General features: G+C 35.5%; 1 protein-coding gene across 27 annotated transcripts in view; it reads right to left on the reverse strand.

The window, feature by feature from the left end:
* CREM (cAMP responsive element modulator) overlaps positions 1-14,294 on the reverse strand; it is a 70,187-nt gene that overhangs the window by 21,938 nt on the left and 33,955 nt on the right. For 15 of the 27 annotated variants that reach the window (XM_019741723.2, XM_074324685.1, XM_019741716.2 and 12 more), the window contains 3 exons: positions 11,371-11,468; positions 11,085-11,227; positions 2,478-2,666 (listed from right to left, as the gene is read on the reverse strand). The exons of 1 other annotated variant lie outside the window; for it this stretch is intronic. In XM_019741723.2, the coding sequence (XP_019597282.1) occupies positions 2,478-2,666; positions 11,085-11,227; positions 11,371-11,468 (430 nt within the window). The remainder of the gene's footprint in view (positions 1-2,477; positions 2,667-11,084; positions 11,228-11,370; positions 11,469-14,294) is intronic. 11 more of the 27 variants (XM_019741731.2, XM_019741729.2, XM_019741727.2 and 8 more) reach the window with 2 other exon arrangements.

Consider the following 14,294-nt stretch of genomic DNA (forward strand, 5'->3'; position numbering starts at 1 on the left):
AATGATCCCACTTATATGCAGAATCTTAAAAACAAACAAACTCATAGATACAGAGAATAGACTGGGGTTGCCAGAGATTGGGAGTAAGGGACGGGGGAAATGGGTGAAGATGGTCAAAAGGTACAAACTTAACAGTTATAAAATAACTAAGTCCTGGAGGTGTAATGTACAGCATGGTGACTATAGTTAATAGTACTATGTTGTATATTTTTAAGTTGCTGAGAGAGTAGATTTTAAAAGTTCTTATCACAAGACAAATTTGTAAGTATGTGTGGGGATGGATGTTAACTAGATCTATTGTGATGATCACTTACTGTGACTTAGACAAATGTCAAATTATGCTGTACACTTGAAACTAATATAATGTTATATATCAATTATATCATAATAAAAAAGAAAGATTTCAGTTCTCCCTAAATTAATCTGTAAATTAAATGCAATCTCATCATTGGTTTTATTATATTATCATTATTATTATTTAGAAACTCAAACTTACTCCAAATGCACATGAAAGAATAATGGTTCACAAAAGCTAAACCAGCACTAAAAAAAAAAAGACAAAACAGACAAACTTGTTCTGTGAGATCAAACCAGCATGGTTTGTTATAGAAAAAGAGACCAACAGTACAGAAGAGAGAGTTCTGAAACAGATCCAAGTATACATGAGAACCTACTGTATAATTAAAAGACTGCCCCATAAATTAATGGGGAAAGGACAAAAACCATCAGGAAGGGAAAACTGGCTCTATATGTGGAGAAAAAAAATGGAAATAGATAGTACTGTATACAGAGGTGAACTAAGGTGAACTAAGGACCTAAATTGTGAAAGGTAAAACAATGAAACTATGAAAAATAGAATTTATGTAGAAAATATTTTTTTTGACATATGGAAGAAAAAGGTCTTAAATTAACCCCAAAGCACAAACCTTGTGCATTTTCTATGTAAAACATAAGACAATGAAAAACTCTCATTTGTTAAAGTATCAAGTTTGTGGTACATTTTTTATACTTTAAAAAATTTTATAAATTATTACTTATGATTATTCACTTAGAAATATAGGGCTCCTGAGTATTGGGGAAATATACAGAGAGCCCCCAACTTGTGATGGTTCAACTTACAATTTTTTGACTTTACAGTGTGGGAAAGCTACTTGCATTCAACAGTAACAGTACTTTGAATTTTGATCTTTTCTGGAGCTAGCATTATGGGGTGTGATACTCTCACGATGCTGGGTAGTGGCAGCGAGCCCCAGATCCCCAGGCAGGCAGGCACACCATCACAAGGGTGAACAACTGATACTCTACAGTGTATTCATTGTGTGACATGATTTTGCCCCACTGTAGGCTAATGTGTGTCCTGAGCACATTAAGGTAGCTAGACTAAGCTATGATATCGGTAGGTTAGGTGTATTAAATGCATTTTTGATTTACTATATTTTCTACTCAGAATGGGTTTATCAGGATGTAATCCCATCGTAAGTGGAGGAGCATCTGTAATGGGTGGCTTTAATATACATTTAAAAGAAAACATTAAAATGTAGGGTCTAAGTACTATGAATAGTTTTTATACTCCATAAATGCCACCTCTTCAGTTCTTCATATACTTCCATTACAGTCCCATAAACCCCCAAAATACCTAGGGGTAAAGCTAATTAACAAGAGATTCATCAATTATAATCTGCCTTTTTCCTTACTTGAAAGACTTTCAAACTGAAAGAACTGGTATTACTCCCCTTAAAATCAGTGCTGTTATTGTAAGTCCTAAGCAAACAGACCAAGAGGAATAGAATTAAATTAAAAATGCAGAATTCTGAAAGTTGTATGAAACACATTGTAGTTATTATAAGCACAACTGAATGAAATTAAAATAATGTATAACTCAAATTTAGTTGAAATCTTGAAAGCTTAGGATTCCCCTAAAAGCTTAGAGCTACATCCCAACTGCTTTATTTCACTACCATCAGCTTCCAGAAGAGGTAGAACAGGAACCTCAGAATTCAAGTATACTAAAGAAAAAGCAAAATCCACAATTGTTTTGAAATGAGATGTCTACAGATTAGACTTGAATGCAACAGCTGGGGAAAGGTCCAAATTCAGTGCATCACAGATTGGAACGGATACTTAAATCTTCATAGACTAGGTAATAAAAATATATTAGGGATAACATTTATAACCCTCAAGTGTAGGACATTTACTTAATTAAAAAATTCATTCCTATTTCCAACTCCCTTTTCCCATCATGCTACTCTGAATTTAACCTTTCTTTAGAGCCAATAAAACCTGCTAAGAAATGAAAAATCATAAATTTAACTTGTCGAATAAACTACAATATTTCTTCTTCAAGCCTTGTTAAGTGTCCTCCCCCCGACCCCCCAAATCTACCTCCTGTGTATTTCGGAAAACGATAAAATCACCACTAAATGGTGCGATATGGTAATCCACAGGTATTCTACAGGTATTAGATGAATAAAATATACCTTGAACAACAACCTGGCTGCCTGGGACAAAGAACTGCTGTGTGCCATCAGCGGACTGTGCTGCGTACTGCACAATTGTAGCACCTGGAGGAGGAGCTCCTGAATTTGTCATTGTTAGAGCCTGAAGGCCCTGAACACCATCAGATCCTGGGTTAGCAATCTGGATTGCTCCACCTTGGGCTATAGCAACTTAACAGAAAAAGAAAAGAAATATTAGAGAATTTCAAGATTCATTTTTAATAACCCCACATTAGAAGAATATACTCTGGGTCTATTTATCACCAACGCTTCTCATTCTTTTTTGTTTCTGTTTTTTTCCCTCACTCTTAGGTCACCCTTATTTCTCTATGTTGAATTCATAAGGAGATCCTCCTTCACGGGACAACACGCTGAAAAAAGTCATAAGCGCTTGAAAATATCTTATTTGATATACATAGATGCCCATGGAGTTTTCCTTCTCCCTGGCATCCTCCCAACTAAATTATTTAAGAGGAAGTGTGGAAGTGCAGACAGGGAGAAAGGCCAGCTTCTTGATTTTCTCTATTCTTTCAGATATTATTAGATTTAAACAGCAGTCTTCTAACTTCTAAGACATGGTCTGTGAAATTCCACTGAGCATCATAATCACAGTGAATCTGTATCTTCACACAGGTAACTACTTTTCCAACTTATCATGGAAAGAAAGTAGCGTTTAATGGAATATATATTTTGGCTTTTAAAGCTCAAGTCTACAAAACTGTAGCCTTTACCATCCATTTTGACGATGTCAGGATAATCCTGAAATATAAAACATCAAGTTGGAGAGGACCTTAAAAAGTAACTGTATGGAAAGAACTTGTGCTATAATTTTGACCTCTACCAAGTGTCTTCACGAACTCTGCTAACGTCAACAAGTTTGAGGAGGATTTCCTCTAAATACTGAGACTTGCCAGTTGAGTTTAAAAATTAACACATTAACCAAAAGTTTCAAAAGAATAATTGACTAAGTGTTTTGCTTTTCAATTTCACTGTACTCGACAAATAAGTCTAAATATCTGAGCGTTCTGTGTACTTTAACATAAAGGTATGACCCCATGTTATAGTTTAAACACTAGAGAGTAAGTGGAACCAAGGGCTATCTTTTCTTTAAATCACATATAAACTAGCTAACTAGGTTTTACAACGAAGATAAAAATAACACATCATCAGAATAACACAACACTCATAAATTAATGTAAACGCCTGAAAGGAATGTTATATTAGTATCTAAAATATATTCTGAACATTTCCAAGTCATTCCCTAACCTTTCAACAGCATCCACACAAAGGACCACTTAGGTGATGACCTGATTCTATAAAACTGTGAGAACTATTGCAAAGAGTAACAACTCTTCAACTCTTTGATCTAGGTTCTCGGTCCTAACACAGAAAGATGGGTTAACATTTTTTAAAAAAAGTTCAACATAGATACATTCTTTGCATTTTAGTTCACTGATAAGCCAGTATTAGAACAAGATTGACAGAAACGGAAGAATCAGTTATAAAATGTCAATAGTGCTGAAGTTGAGAAACTTTGATGTAATACTACTTTATCTGGCTCATCTACAGCATTATATTCTGTCACATTTTAAAAATAAGATTTCATCATGACTCTCCAAAGATTTCAAGGGTTTCAGGACTCATTCCTTACCATGAAAGGGTTCGGGAGAGATATAACTATAATCTACCTTCTTAAAAGAGAAGTAAGAAAAAGAAGATACAATGCTTCTTTAAATCTTCATGGCTGGACATGAATAAATTTTGGACGTTATCATACATTTGAACGTGTATTTTCAGTTGATAATTAGTTTGATGTTATAGAAATAGTGCTTTAGAAAGAACAAGCATAGGCAGTGTAACCACAATGTGTAAGAAACATGTCAGAGGGGTAGTAGATGGAAGAAAGGGGTTATCACTGTGGGAGAGATATAAATGATAAATGTGTATTACATTGTTTTGTACACCTGAAACTAATAAAAAAAAGGTGGGGGGGAGATGAATCCAAAAAAAAAGAAACAGTCTCATGTTAATCTAAAATTAAAACCGTGAAATGAGAGACAACAAAGGTTGATTTGGGATCAAAGAACTGTAATTTGGGGAGCACAGATTCAAATAGAAACTCAAATAGTGTCCTGATTACAGTGTGAAAGCAAGGGGTTTTTATGAGAAAAAGGAAAGGAATAATTATATGAAAAGAAAAAATTCCTATTGGTGCGGACCTCAGCTACTCTTGGTTATATATGATTGCTTATCGATTCTGATTCTATTTAGATAGAAGGTCCACAACCATTAGTCTGTGTGATCAGACTGTTCACTTTCCTGCTGACTTTACAAACAATTGTTTGTAAAACAATTGTGGTTTGGCCCAGTTCAAGGAACAGGACGAGCAAGGCAGTTCCTCTGGAATGGTTCCTTCATGTCATTTTTCACACTAGCAGGCACTCAATAAATATGATGAATGAACGGCTATCATTTCCTCAAAACAGACTATATTATAAACAACTTAAGCCACTTGTGAATCTAGAAGAGTTAAATGAAGTATAGATTCAAATTCTGGTAACAGAACTTAATTTTCAATGCCAATACAATTATCAAGCCAATAAAAATATCTGAGGTGAGAGTAGCTGCTTCCAAGGATAAGAACCATGAAAAAGATCCTTGCTTTCTTTTTCCCTTTCATACCTTTCTTTTCACCACCCACCCCCATCAATAGTGTTTTCCCATAGTTGTAACCAAAACTTATTTGCTTTCACATTGAAAAGCTGATATACATCAAGAATCTGTTCCTCTCATCATTTTAGTTTTCTGGTTAAGTCATTATATAATTAGATGTGAAAAACAAAAACTAAATACACACACAGCCTGGCTCCAGGGGGAAAATGTTTCTACTGATAAGTCTCGTACTTTAGCCTAGCTTTTATTTTTTTATAACAAAGGTGCTCTTGATTTTGGCATTATCAAATGACAGAGGACTTTCCCATGCCAAATGTTACCTCTCATTTGGCAATAAATGAGATTTCCCAATGCTTAAAGGATACAGGAAATAGGCTTTGTGTGTGCATATGTGTATTCAAAAGATTTAAGAAAATTTTTAGGTTACAAAATATTCAAGGATGGTAATAACGTGTTTTCAGTAAACACACATCAAAATTAAATAGTAGGGAAAACTAAGATGAAATCAACTGAATGAGTTTAGTCTTATCTTTTGTTTTAGCTCATTTTTTTTAACTTATAGGTATTTTCTACAGACATAAAAGTACACGGAATTTTGTGCCATCTTCATCTATTGTCCCTGCCTACGCATCCAAAACTTTACTGGTCTATAGTATTTCATAGCAAATGCTAGACATCACGTCTGGCTAAACATTTGTAAATAAAATGTTTGGCTTATATCAAGGCCATTAGTAACTAATGAACATAAAATGCCTTTGCATTTCCCACTAATTTTACTTTGGGGACCTGGGTTTTCTTAATGCTTTCTTGGGCTGACACCTGCACCTGAGGCATAAATGCTTATTCCTATATTCACACTGTTAACAACAAAGCGTCCACACTGCTCTATGAATATTAATTGGGGCTCAAGCAGAAGTAAAATTGGTTTTCTATTTCTATGCATATGATTTGCCTCTTTTAAGTAATCCTTAATAACATCACAGTGTCATAAAATATCTAAATTGAATTAAAACTGAACAGCTAGATTATATGAGGTTGGTGCAAAAGTAATTGCGGTTTTTACAATTCTTTTTGACCTTTTAAATCGCAATTACTTTTGCACCAACCTATATAGCAAACTAAATTCTACTCCAATGTACATTTTTAACTGATTCAAGGCTGCTAGTATGTCATCTGCTCATAGTAGTGGTAGAGAGAGGTTAGGCTCTGTTGTCCTAGTTGCTCTGGGAGGTACCTAACTTCGCCCCTCCCCAAAGCCTCAGGTGAGCTATACCCCGTAACTAAGGTCACTCCATCCCTACTGGCTCAGTGTTGGACACACTGGCCTTACAGTAAGAAAGCATTTGTCTAGATAGAGTGTAATTCATTAATTTATTAAGTATTTTTCTTGTAAGTTAGTTTTAGTCATTATACAAATATATACACATATATATGGATATATGTATGTATATGTATTTGTATATATATGTGTGTATATATATATATATATACATATGTGTGTGTGTGTGTGTGTGTGTGTGTGTGTATATATATATATAGTCATGGTATTTAGTTTCAAATCAGTATTAACCCAAGTATGCTTTCCCCATCCCAATCTTATCTACCATAGCAACCAGGATGCCATATCATATCAACTAGTCCAGGCAATAAATTCTTTAAAAATTCCTAGTATACAAAACTATATTTTAAAAATCTGCTACTTCCACTACTCATTGCCATTGAGCACTTCTGTCCTAATTAATATCACTGAAGGAAAATATTACTTATAGGGAGACAATTCAAGAATTTTGGTAAAAGATTTCATCAAAAAATATTTTAAAGCTTTATGATCAATAAAGAAGGAAAAACAAAAGATAAATAAGATAGAAAACTGAATAAAGAGTTCATGACCAAATGAGAAAAGAGCAGAATTTAAGATTTCACCTGACCTCTTTTTACTTGATGCTAACATCTTTTTAATCCTGAACCTGTATATATGAGCTAATTCAAATATATAGACATGTAAATGTTTAATTATGATTTAAAGCCACCTGTATTCCAAATTGCAATAAAAAGATTTGCACTTAAATTTTCATTGAATCAACTTGAAAAAGAACAACAGACTTTATTCCAGTGAATTCTCAGATTTAAATTTAAAAAGTGAGCACAAAATGGAACCTGTGAGTACCCTTGCCTTAAATGCAGAAGAAACACTAAAACAGCCTCAAGCTAGAATAAGAACAGCAACACCAAGGTTAAAAAGCCAGATTTACATTAAGTAGAGTTACCTTGGGAGAGTGTAAGCAGTCATTACTAAGAGTGCTAAATGCAACTGCATTTACTTTAGCATGTGTAAGCCTATACATCAAGTGCAAATTCCTTTTATGAAGAATTGAAGTCTATGTTTATTCATGAGTCTCCTGAGAATTTTGAATTCTTTATCAGTTCACACAGTTCATATATATCTTTTTCATAATGGTGGATTTGGGATTGACCAACTTACCTTTAGTGTATAAGAATTCCAATAAATACGAGTTAATACAGACTCATTCTAATAAGGTTCCTAGTAAAATAAAGTAGGAGCAAGCAGAGACAAGGTACATTTAGAAAAAAAATAATTTGAAGTCTTGGGTGACAGTCCTTAATTGGTAAGTGAAGAGATTGGGTCGGGTATAGTAGAGGGAGGGAGAAAAAATACAACTGTCTTTAGAGAAAATTTAATGATTTAAACTTCAAACATTTTCTTTAGTTGCTTTTTCTAGCCATTTATGAATTTGCTCTCATTTAATGCATGTCTTCTGAAGCAAGTTAACATTCTTTGCTAATTCTAAACCACCATCGTTAAGAAATGTTCTCCTGAGACCCGGTTTTCTTTGACCAGAATGATTTAATTGGCATACAGCAGACCTATCACTAAGATCCATACTTCCAGTAAAGATTTTGCAAGCATAGCTCATTTTCTTGGTGTTGCAATCATGAATCCCTGCCCATTTTAAGTTATTTTTCCTACCCCAGGGAGTAGTCTATTCCAACTTTCACTTCTCAGTTTCTGTGATAATGACAGGTTGAAATAATGTCAACTGTCAAATATCTAACTTTCAATTATTAAAAATGTAACAGCTTGTATATGGGGAAACCTGAGTACACCTATTTTTATTTTATTTCTTCAACTTTGACACACAAAGTTCTTTACTTCTTTTTTTTTTTAACTTTAACTAACACATTATACAAAGTTAAAAATAGATTATATAGAATAATAACCTTTGAAAAAAAGAAACAAAGCTTGGGAGAAAGTCATCCATGGATAACAGCTAAAGAAAGAAACCTAAAAATTTTTTTATAATAGAAGGTTATGAAAGGCTCTCAAAAATAGGTGCATGAAATACATAGAAAAATCTCCAGAAATTCTAGTAAAACAAACTCATCTATTCTAAAATGCAAGACACCAGATTATTTCTATTTCCAGATATTTAGGAACAACATTAAAGCATTAATATCTGTTAAGTTATTCCTAGTAAGAAACATGACTGATGAAAACGGACCTTTGTATGTGGAAATATACATTTAACCGCCAATTAAAAGTATCTTCTAAAAAGGTGAAATGCTAGTAGTCACTCTTCATGTGAAAGAATTATCAACACAAACAAGTACCACTACATTTGTCTAAGAAATGCATTTTTAACAAAGGCAATATATCCCTTTTCGTGAACCAATAAATGCCAATTTTTACCTGCAGACAGCACACATAGAACCACCACAACTTTCTCATTAAAATAATTGCCAGGATCAATACTGTATGGGTCCAAATCAAGAAACCTAAGTAAGAGACAGTCCATGACCTCTAATGTGGCAACTAGACAAACGCCTAACTTCTACACATGGGATTTTCTAGTTCTCAACCACAGCTCCCGACTGCACTCCCCCACCCAAGCCCGCACCCACAATGCCGTTTCATCCAAGCCCTCTCTACGACCTGCACTAAGGAGCACAAGAAGTAGAGGCTTTTGTGCTGGCGTTGCCACCGCTCGCTCACATTGCTCTGTTTCATGTCAAAGTACATGTCTCTTTCCCCCACTTTTACCTGTTATCTCCTCGTGTCCTCACTCTCACCCCAGAGTTTGGCAATTTAGTATTATTCCCACCTCAGAGACTACAAACCTGAGATGCAAAAATAAAGCTTCTCATTCTGAACCAGTTGGTGAATGGCAGGCCCAGGGTGCATTCCCCACGTCACTTCTAGCTTCAACATTCTCTCAACCCAATGTTTCCATGATTTCAAACTTTCAGCTAATAATCTAAGCAAGTTAATACCAATACCCAGCATCCCCATCCGCAGCACCTTGAAAAGAAGTCACTGCTTTGCTCAATTCCTAAGCAGCATTAGGATATGCCAGTGAAATAGTCAAGATGACAGCATCTTAGAGAGTCCCCCAAACTTTAAGATGTTTGAGAGTTAATTTCCAACCAGCAGGAATTTCCAACCTTTTCCCTGTCCCGACACAAAGAGAAAGTGGTAACATGTGAGCAGCCCATGGCTGCTCAAGGCTAGAGCTGACCAGACAGGAGGTTCCGGCAGCTTTCCACAAGTCCTGTGCAGCCAGTCAGGGACGGAGGGCATGAGGAGCTCAGAGCTCCTGGGACCTGTGTGCTGCACACAGCTGGCAAACTCTCATTTTCATTTCTGAAACTCCCACCATATGTTCACAGTGGGCCAGACACAAAGGCATATAAATCAGAGAAGTAACAAAGGAGAAAAACACAGTGAAAACCTCAAGGTCCAACTCTTGCAGACAGTGGGGAGTTTTCCTCTCCTAACATTGACTTTGGACATGTCCATTCAGTGTCCTGCAGAGGCTGTGGACAGATTATACCTCAGTTCTGCCAGGTATCATGGTAGGAGCTGCCCAAAGAAACGGAATTACCACAGGAGAATGTTTAGTACTGCAAATCTACCACCACTATAAGAAAAACCCTAAACAATGAATGACTCTATAAGGTCTTCCCATAGATTAAAGAAGATTAGAGCTTGCTTTAACAACCAGGTCTTAAATTAAGACTTGAGACGTTTTCTAGGTATTACTACTTTTTAAAGGGAAACAGACAACGTATCTAAAATCTTAACACTGTTTTTGGACCAACACAGTACTTAATGTCACACATATTGCAGTACCTAAGCAGCTTTGTTTTTTTTCCTTTTTTTCTGTCTTCTCCCCCGCTTTTTCCCTTCCCAGCTCTCGTTTTCACTATTATATGTATCAAATGGTCTTGATTTGGGGGAAAAAACTAGTGCTTTAATTGGAGCAAAAAGCACAGAATTAACAGTCCATTAAAATGCACAAGACTAAATGTGAATGTATCTGTTTATTTAGAGCTTTCAGTGCTTAAAATTTCAAATAAAATGATCTGTCCAATTATTGTAATTTTTAAAAATAAATCACTTTTCCATTCTCATCTAGGAAAAACTGCACAAATGAACACAGTAGTGAAAACAAAATTACATTAAAACATAATTTAGAAAAACATATGTATCTCTTTTAAATAAGTATAAAATATAATTGTTGGTAACAAAACCCAACAAGAATGAAATACAGACATTTATGCCTTATTATGTTTGCATGCATCATAAAGGCAACAAAAAACAGTGTTTTAAACTTTTAGTAGACATTCTTATATAATAAGAAAAAAACCTCCCTTTATTTTCACCTCCAAATTTTCTTCTATATTCAGTAAAAATTTTTTACTTTTCAAAAGTATATGACAGCTGTCAGTACAAATCTCTCACTCCTTTAACATGTTCTTTTCATTCTATTATACACAGTTTATGTATTACGATGCATTTTAAAATGGAACGATTTAATGTCAAAACCTGGTTGCTTCAATGTAACGAGAGAAGACTTAAAGCTAGCACTGTACCATATCGAATTTCTGCATACATACTGTATTGCCCCGTGCTAGTCTGATATATGCTAGTCGGTACTGCCATGGTAGCGATGTTAGGTGGCGTTCCTTCTTCCTCTGATTTTTCTTCTTCAATCTTGGGAACACCATGCACATCAGAGGAAAGTTCATTCAGTATTTTTCTAAAATATAATTTAACAATACAAATAATTAAGATATATGAATGAGATTTAAAATAGAAGAGCTATGGTGGAAGAATTGGTTTGATGTATATTTATTCCCCTTTTTGAAAAAAGTATTATCATGGGATACTTAATAAACTTACCGATAAGAGGGTCTTCGTGAAAGGATTTCTCTACGTTTATGAGAATCAATTACACCTTCTGATTCTGCAGACTCATCTGTCTCTGCGATTGTTGCTACCTATAATATAAGAGTTTCTGAAATGCATCATAAAATACATGTTCTCCCTTTAAAAAGTAGTAATACCTAGAAAAATTCATTTTTTTAAAATGATTCTTCATTTAAAAAAAGGGCAGTTAGGGTCTGTGTGGGCAGCACTAAGCGAGGCACCGGGGAAGCACCCAGCAGCAGAGCCCACTGAACCTGCACTTACGGAGTTCACACCTGGCTTGGGAAAGGAAGCCCAGACACAAACATTCAGTTGTAGAACAAGTATATATGGGAAGGAATAGTGCAGATAACAACTATTACAGAAGTGCAAATAAAAGAGTGGTTGGAATGTCAAGTGAGGCTTCACAGGAAAGGCCTAAACATAAGATCTATAAGACCTAAGATTCCAACCCTGAAAGTACCATCAAAAATCCAGCAGGGAGTGAGTGAGCGATTGACAGAAGCAGAAAAAAGCATCTCGATTTCACTGCCCTCTTCACAACATCACAGCTGACTTGAGCTGAGTCTTCAAATTTGACTTTAGATACATCCAAAGAAGAAAGAATATTTATGCAGGTACACAAGCGAATAAACAAGCCTGGTTGAAGGTAGGATTTATATGACAACCAGCAGGTTAGGGCTTAATAACGGTAGGTCTTGAAGATCAAAATAAAGAATTTCTCCTTAAGAGAAGAATCAGAGTTTCAAGCATGATTTCATTTTTTTCAAGTCAAGTAATAATACAATAACATGATTATTAAACAAAGTCAGAAAATTAAAATGATGAATGTCTATAACATGACTGCTCTCTTTATATTCATCCATTTGTCATTTCAGGGCTTAAGCTAGTTAGCTCTAGGTTTACAAAACTCACTTTACTTAATATTACAATTACATGGGAATTTTACTTGGGCAAAATGAAAAGAGCCGACTGAACTATCAACAATGCAAATAGGAAGATAAACTTCCCAAGGCACCTGGGTTTGCACGCACGTGCACCTGCACGTGACCATGCGTCTCTGGTCATGGCACCCCACCCACACCTACGCACACTTGCCAATGAACAGAACTTATTAGAAAAAGTGTTGTTGCAGTCAGACAATCATATATCGTCACCCAAGATTTATCCCTTTACCCTGGGCTTTCACACATCTCTCACATAATCGTTAACAACCTCCTTATGTGAGGTTGGCTATTTATTTACCCATTTCAGAAAGGCAAAAACTGAAATTCATGCAGAGATTAAGTGACTTGCCCATCATTCAACAGGTAGGAATTTCAAGACAAGATCCACCAGCACCTGTCTTTACAATGATAATTAAATTCTCCATTTCACAGAATCCAATAAAACCTACTGAATATAAGACAATACTTTCTTCCAGTACCAGCCAGGTTAAAACACAAATATCTGCACCCCAAATAAAGTCATAATATAAAAAGAGAGTGGGAAGACTTTATTGTCTTATAATTAGGGTCAGAAAGAGTCAAAACATCTTGGAATCAAGGGTTATCACAGAGAATAAAAAGACAATACCGAGAATTATTCCTACACTTTTGTACAACACAGGAAAAAGACACCTGGTGCTGAAAAGACAACCAAGCTTTTAATGTACGTAGATTTATTACTTCAAATATGTTGCAGCCCTTGCCCTTATTCTGCAATAAACTGTGTTCAAATATGCAGGAAAAGGACAAGACTAATTAAGTATATGCACTTATGCTTTCCTCAAAGACCTTTTTGTCATCAATTACATTCAAATAATTTCAACATTTAAAGAATAATAAAGAAGAGAAATAAATTCAGTAAATAAGAAAAGTATGCTTTTAAAAATGCATACTTAATTTACATCTATTGATGCAAAAAAGAAATGTTTTAGTTTCAAGAAATGGTTAAGGGGCCGGCCCGGTGGCTCAGGCGGTTAGAGCTCCATGCTCCTAACTCTAAAGGCTGCTGGTTCGATTCCCACATGGGCCAGTGGGCTCAACCACAAGGTTGCCAGTTCGATTCCTCGACTCCCGCAAGGGATGGTGGGCAGCGCCCACTAAAATTGAACACAGCACCTTGAGCTGAGCTGCCGCTGAGCTCCCAGATGGCTCAGTTAGTTGGAGCGTGTCCTCTCAACCACAAGGTTGCCGGTTCGACTCCCACAAGGGATGGTGGGCTGTGCCCCCTGCAACTAGAAATGGCAACTGGACCTGGAGCTGAGCTGCGCCCTCCACAACTAAGGCTGAAAGGACAACAACTTGAAGCTGAACAGCACCCTCCACAACTAAGATTGAAAGGACAACAACTTGACTTGGAAAAAAAGGCCTGGAAGTACACACTGTTCCCCAATAAAGTCCTGTTCCCCTTCCCCAATAAAATCTTAAAAAAAAAAAAAGAAAGAAATGGTAAGGACTTATAACTAACCTTCATAATAATAATAAAACACATCTGTGGATCACAACTATAATAATCAAATCTACAAAACCAAGGTTTAATCTCAGAGGTGTACATGATGTATAAACATAAGGCCAAGAAGACAAAAATGTCATTTTCTGTAGATTACACATACTGAATTAAAAATAAACTTAAATTTCTACCTCCCTACTAACGTGAGTATTCATGAAAACAGCTTCAGCACTATAATCTTTATATTACTGTGTTTATTATCTCCAAAGATTCCTCAAAATACTTTTACACACCATTGGAGAGCTTTGCTAAATAAATCCGAGTTTGAGCACAGAAAAATTGGAAGAATTACTCATCTGGCAATTACTTATCCTGCAAATCAAGTGCTGACAACAAAACAGCAACTCCTAAGTCAAATCTATGTATCCAGCAGAGGACAATGCAGTTTACACGTAAAAAGAAAT

Source organism: Rhinolophus sinicus, linkage group LG02, assembly GCF_036562045.2.
Source record: "Rhinolophus sinicus isolate RSC01 linkage group LG02, ASM3656204v1, whole genome shotgun sequence".
NCBI lineage: Eukaryota > Metazoa > Chordata > Mammalia > Chiroptera > Rhinolophidae > Rhinolophus > Rhinolophus sinicus.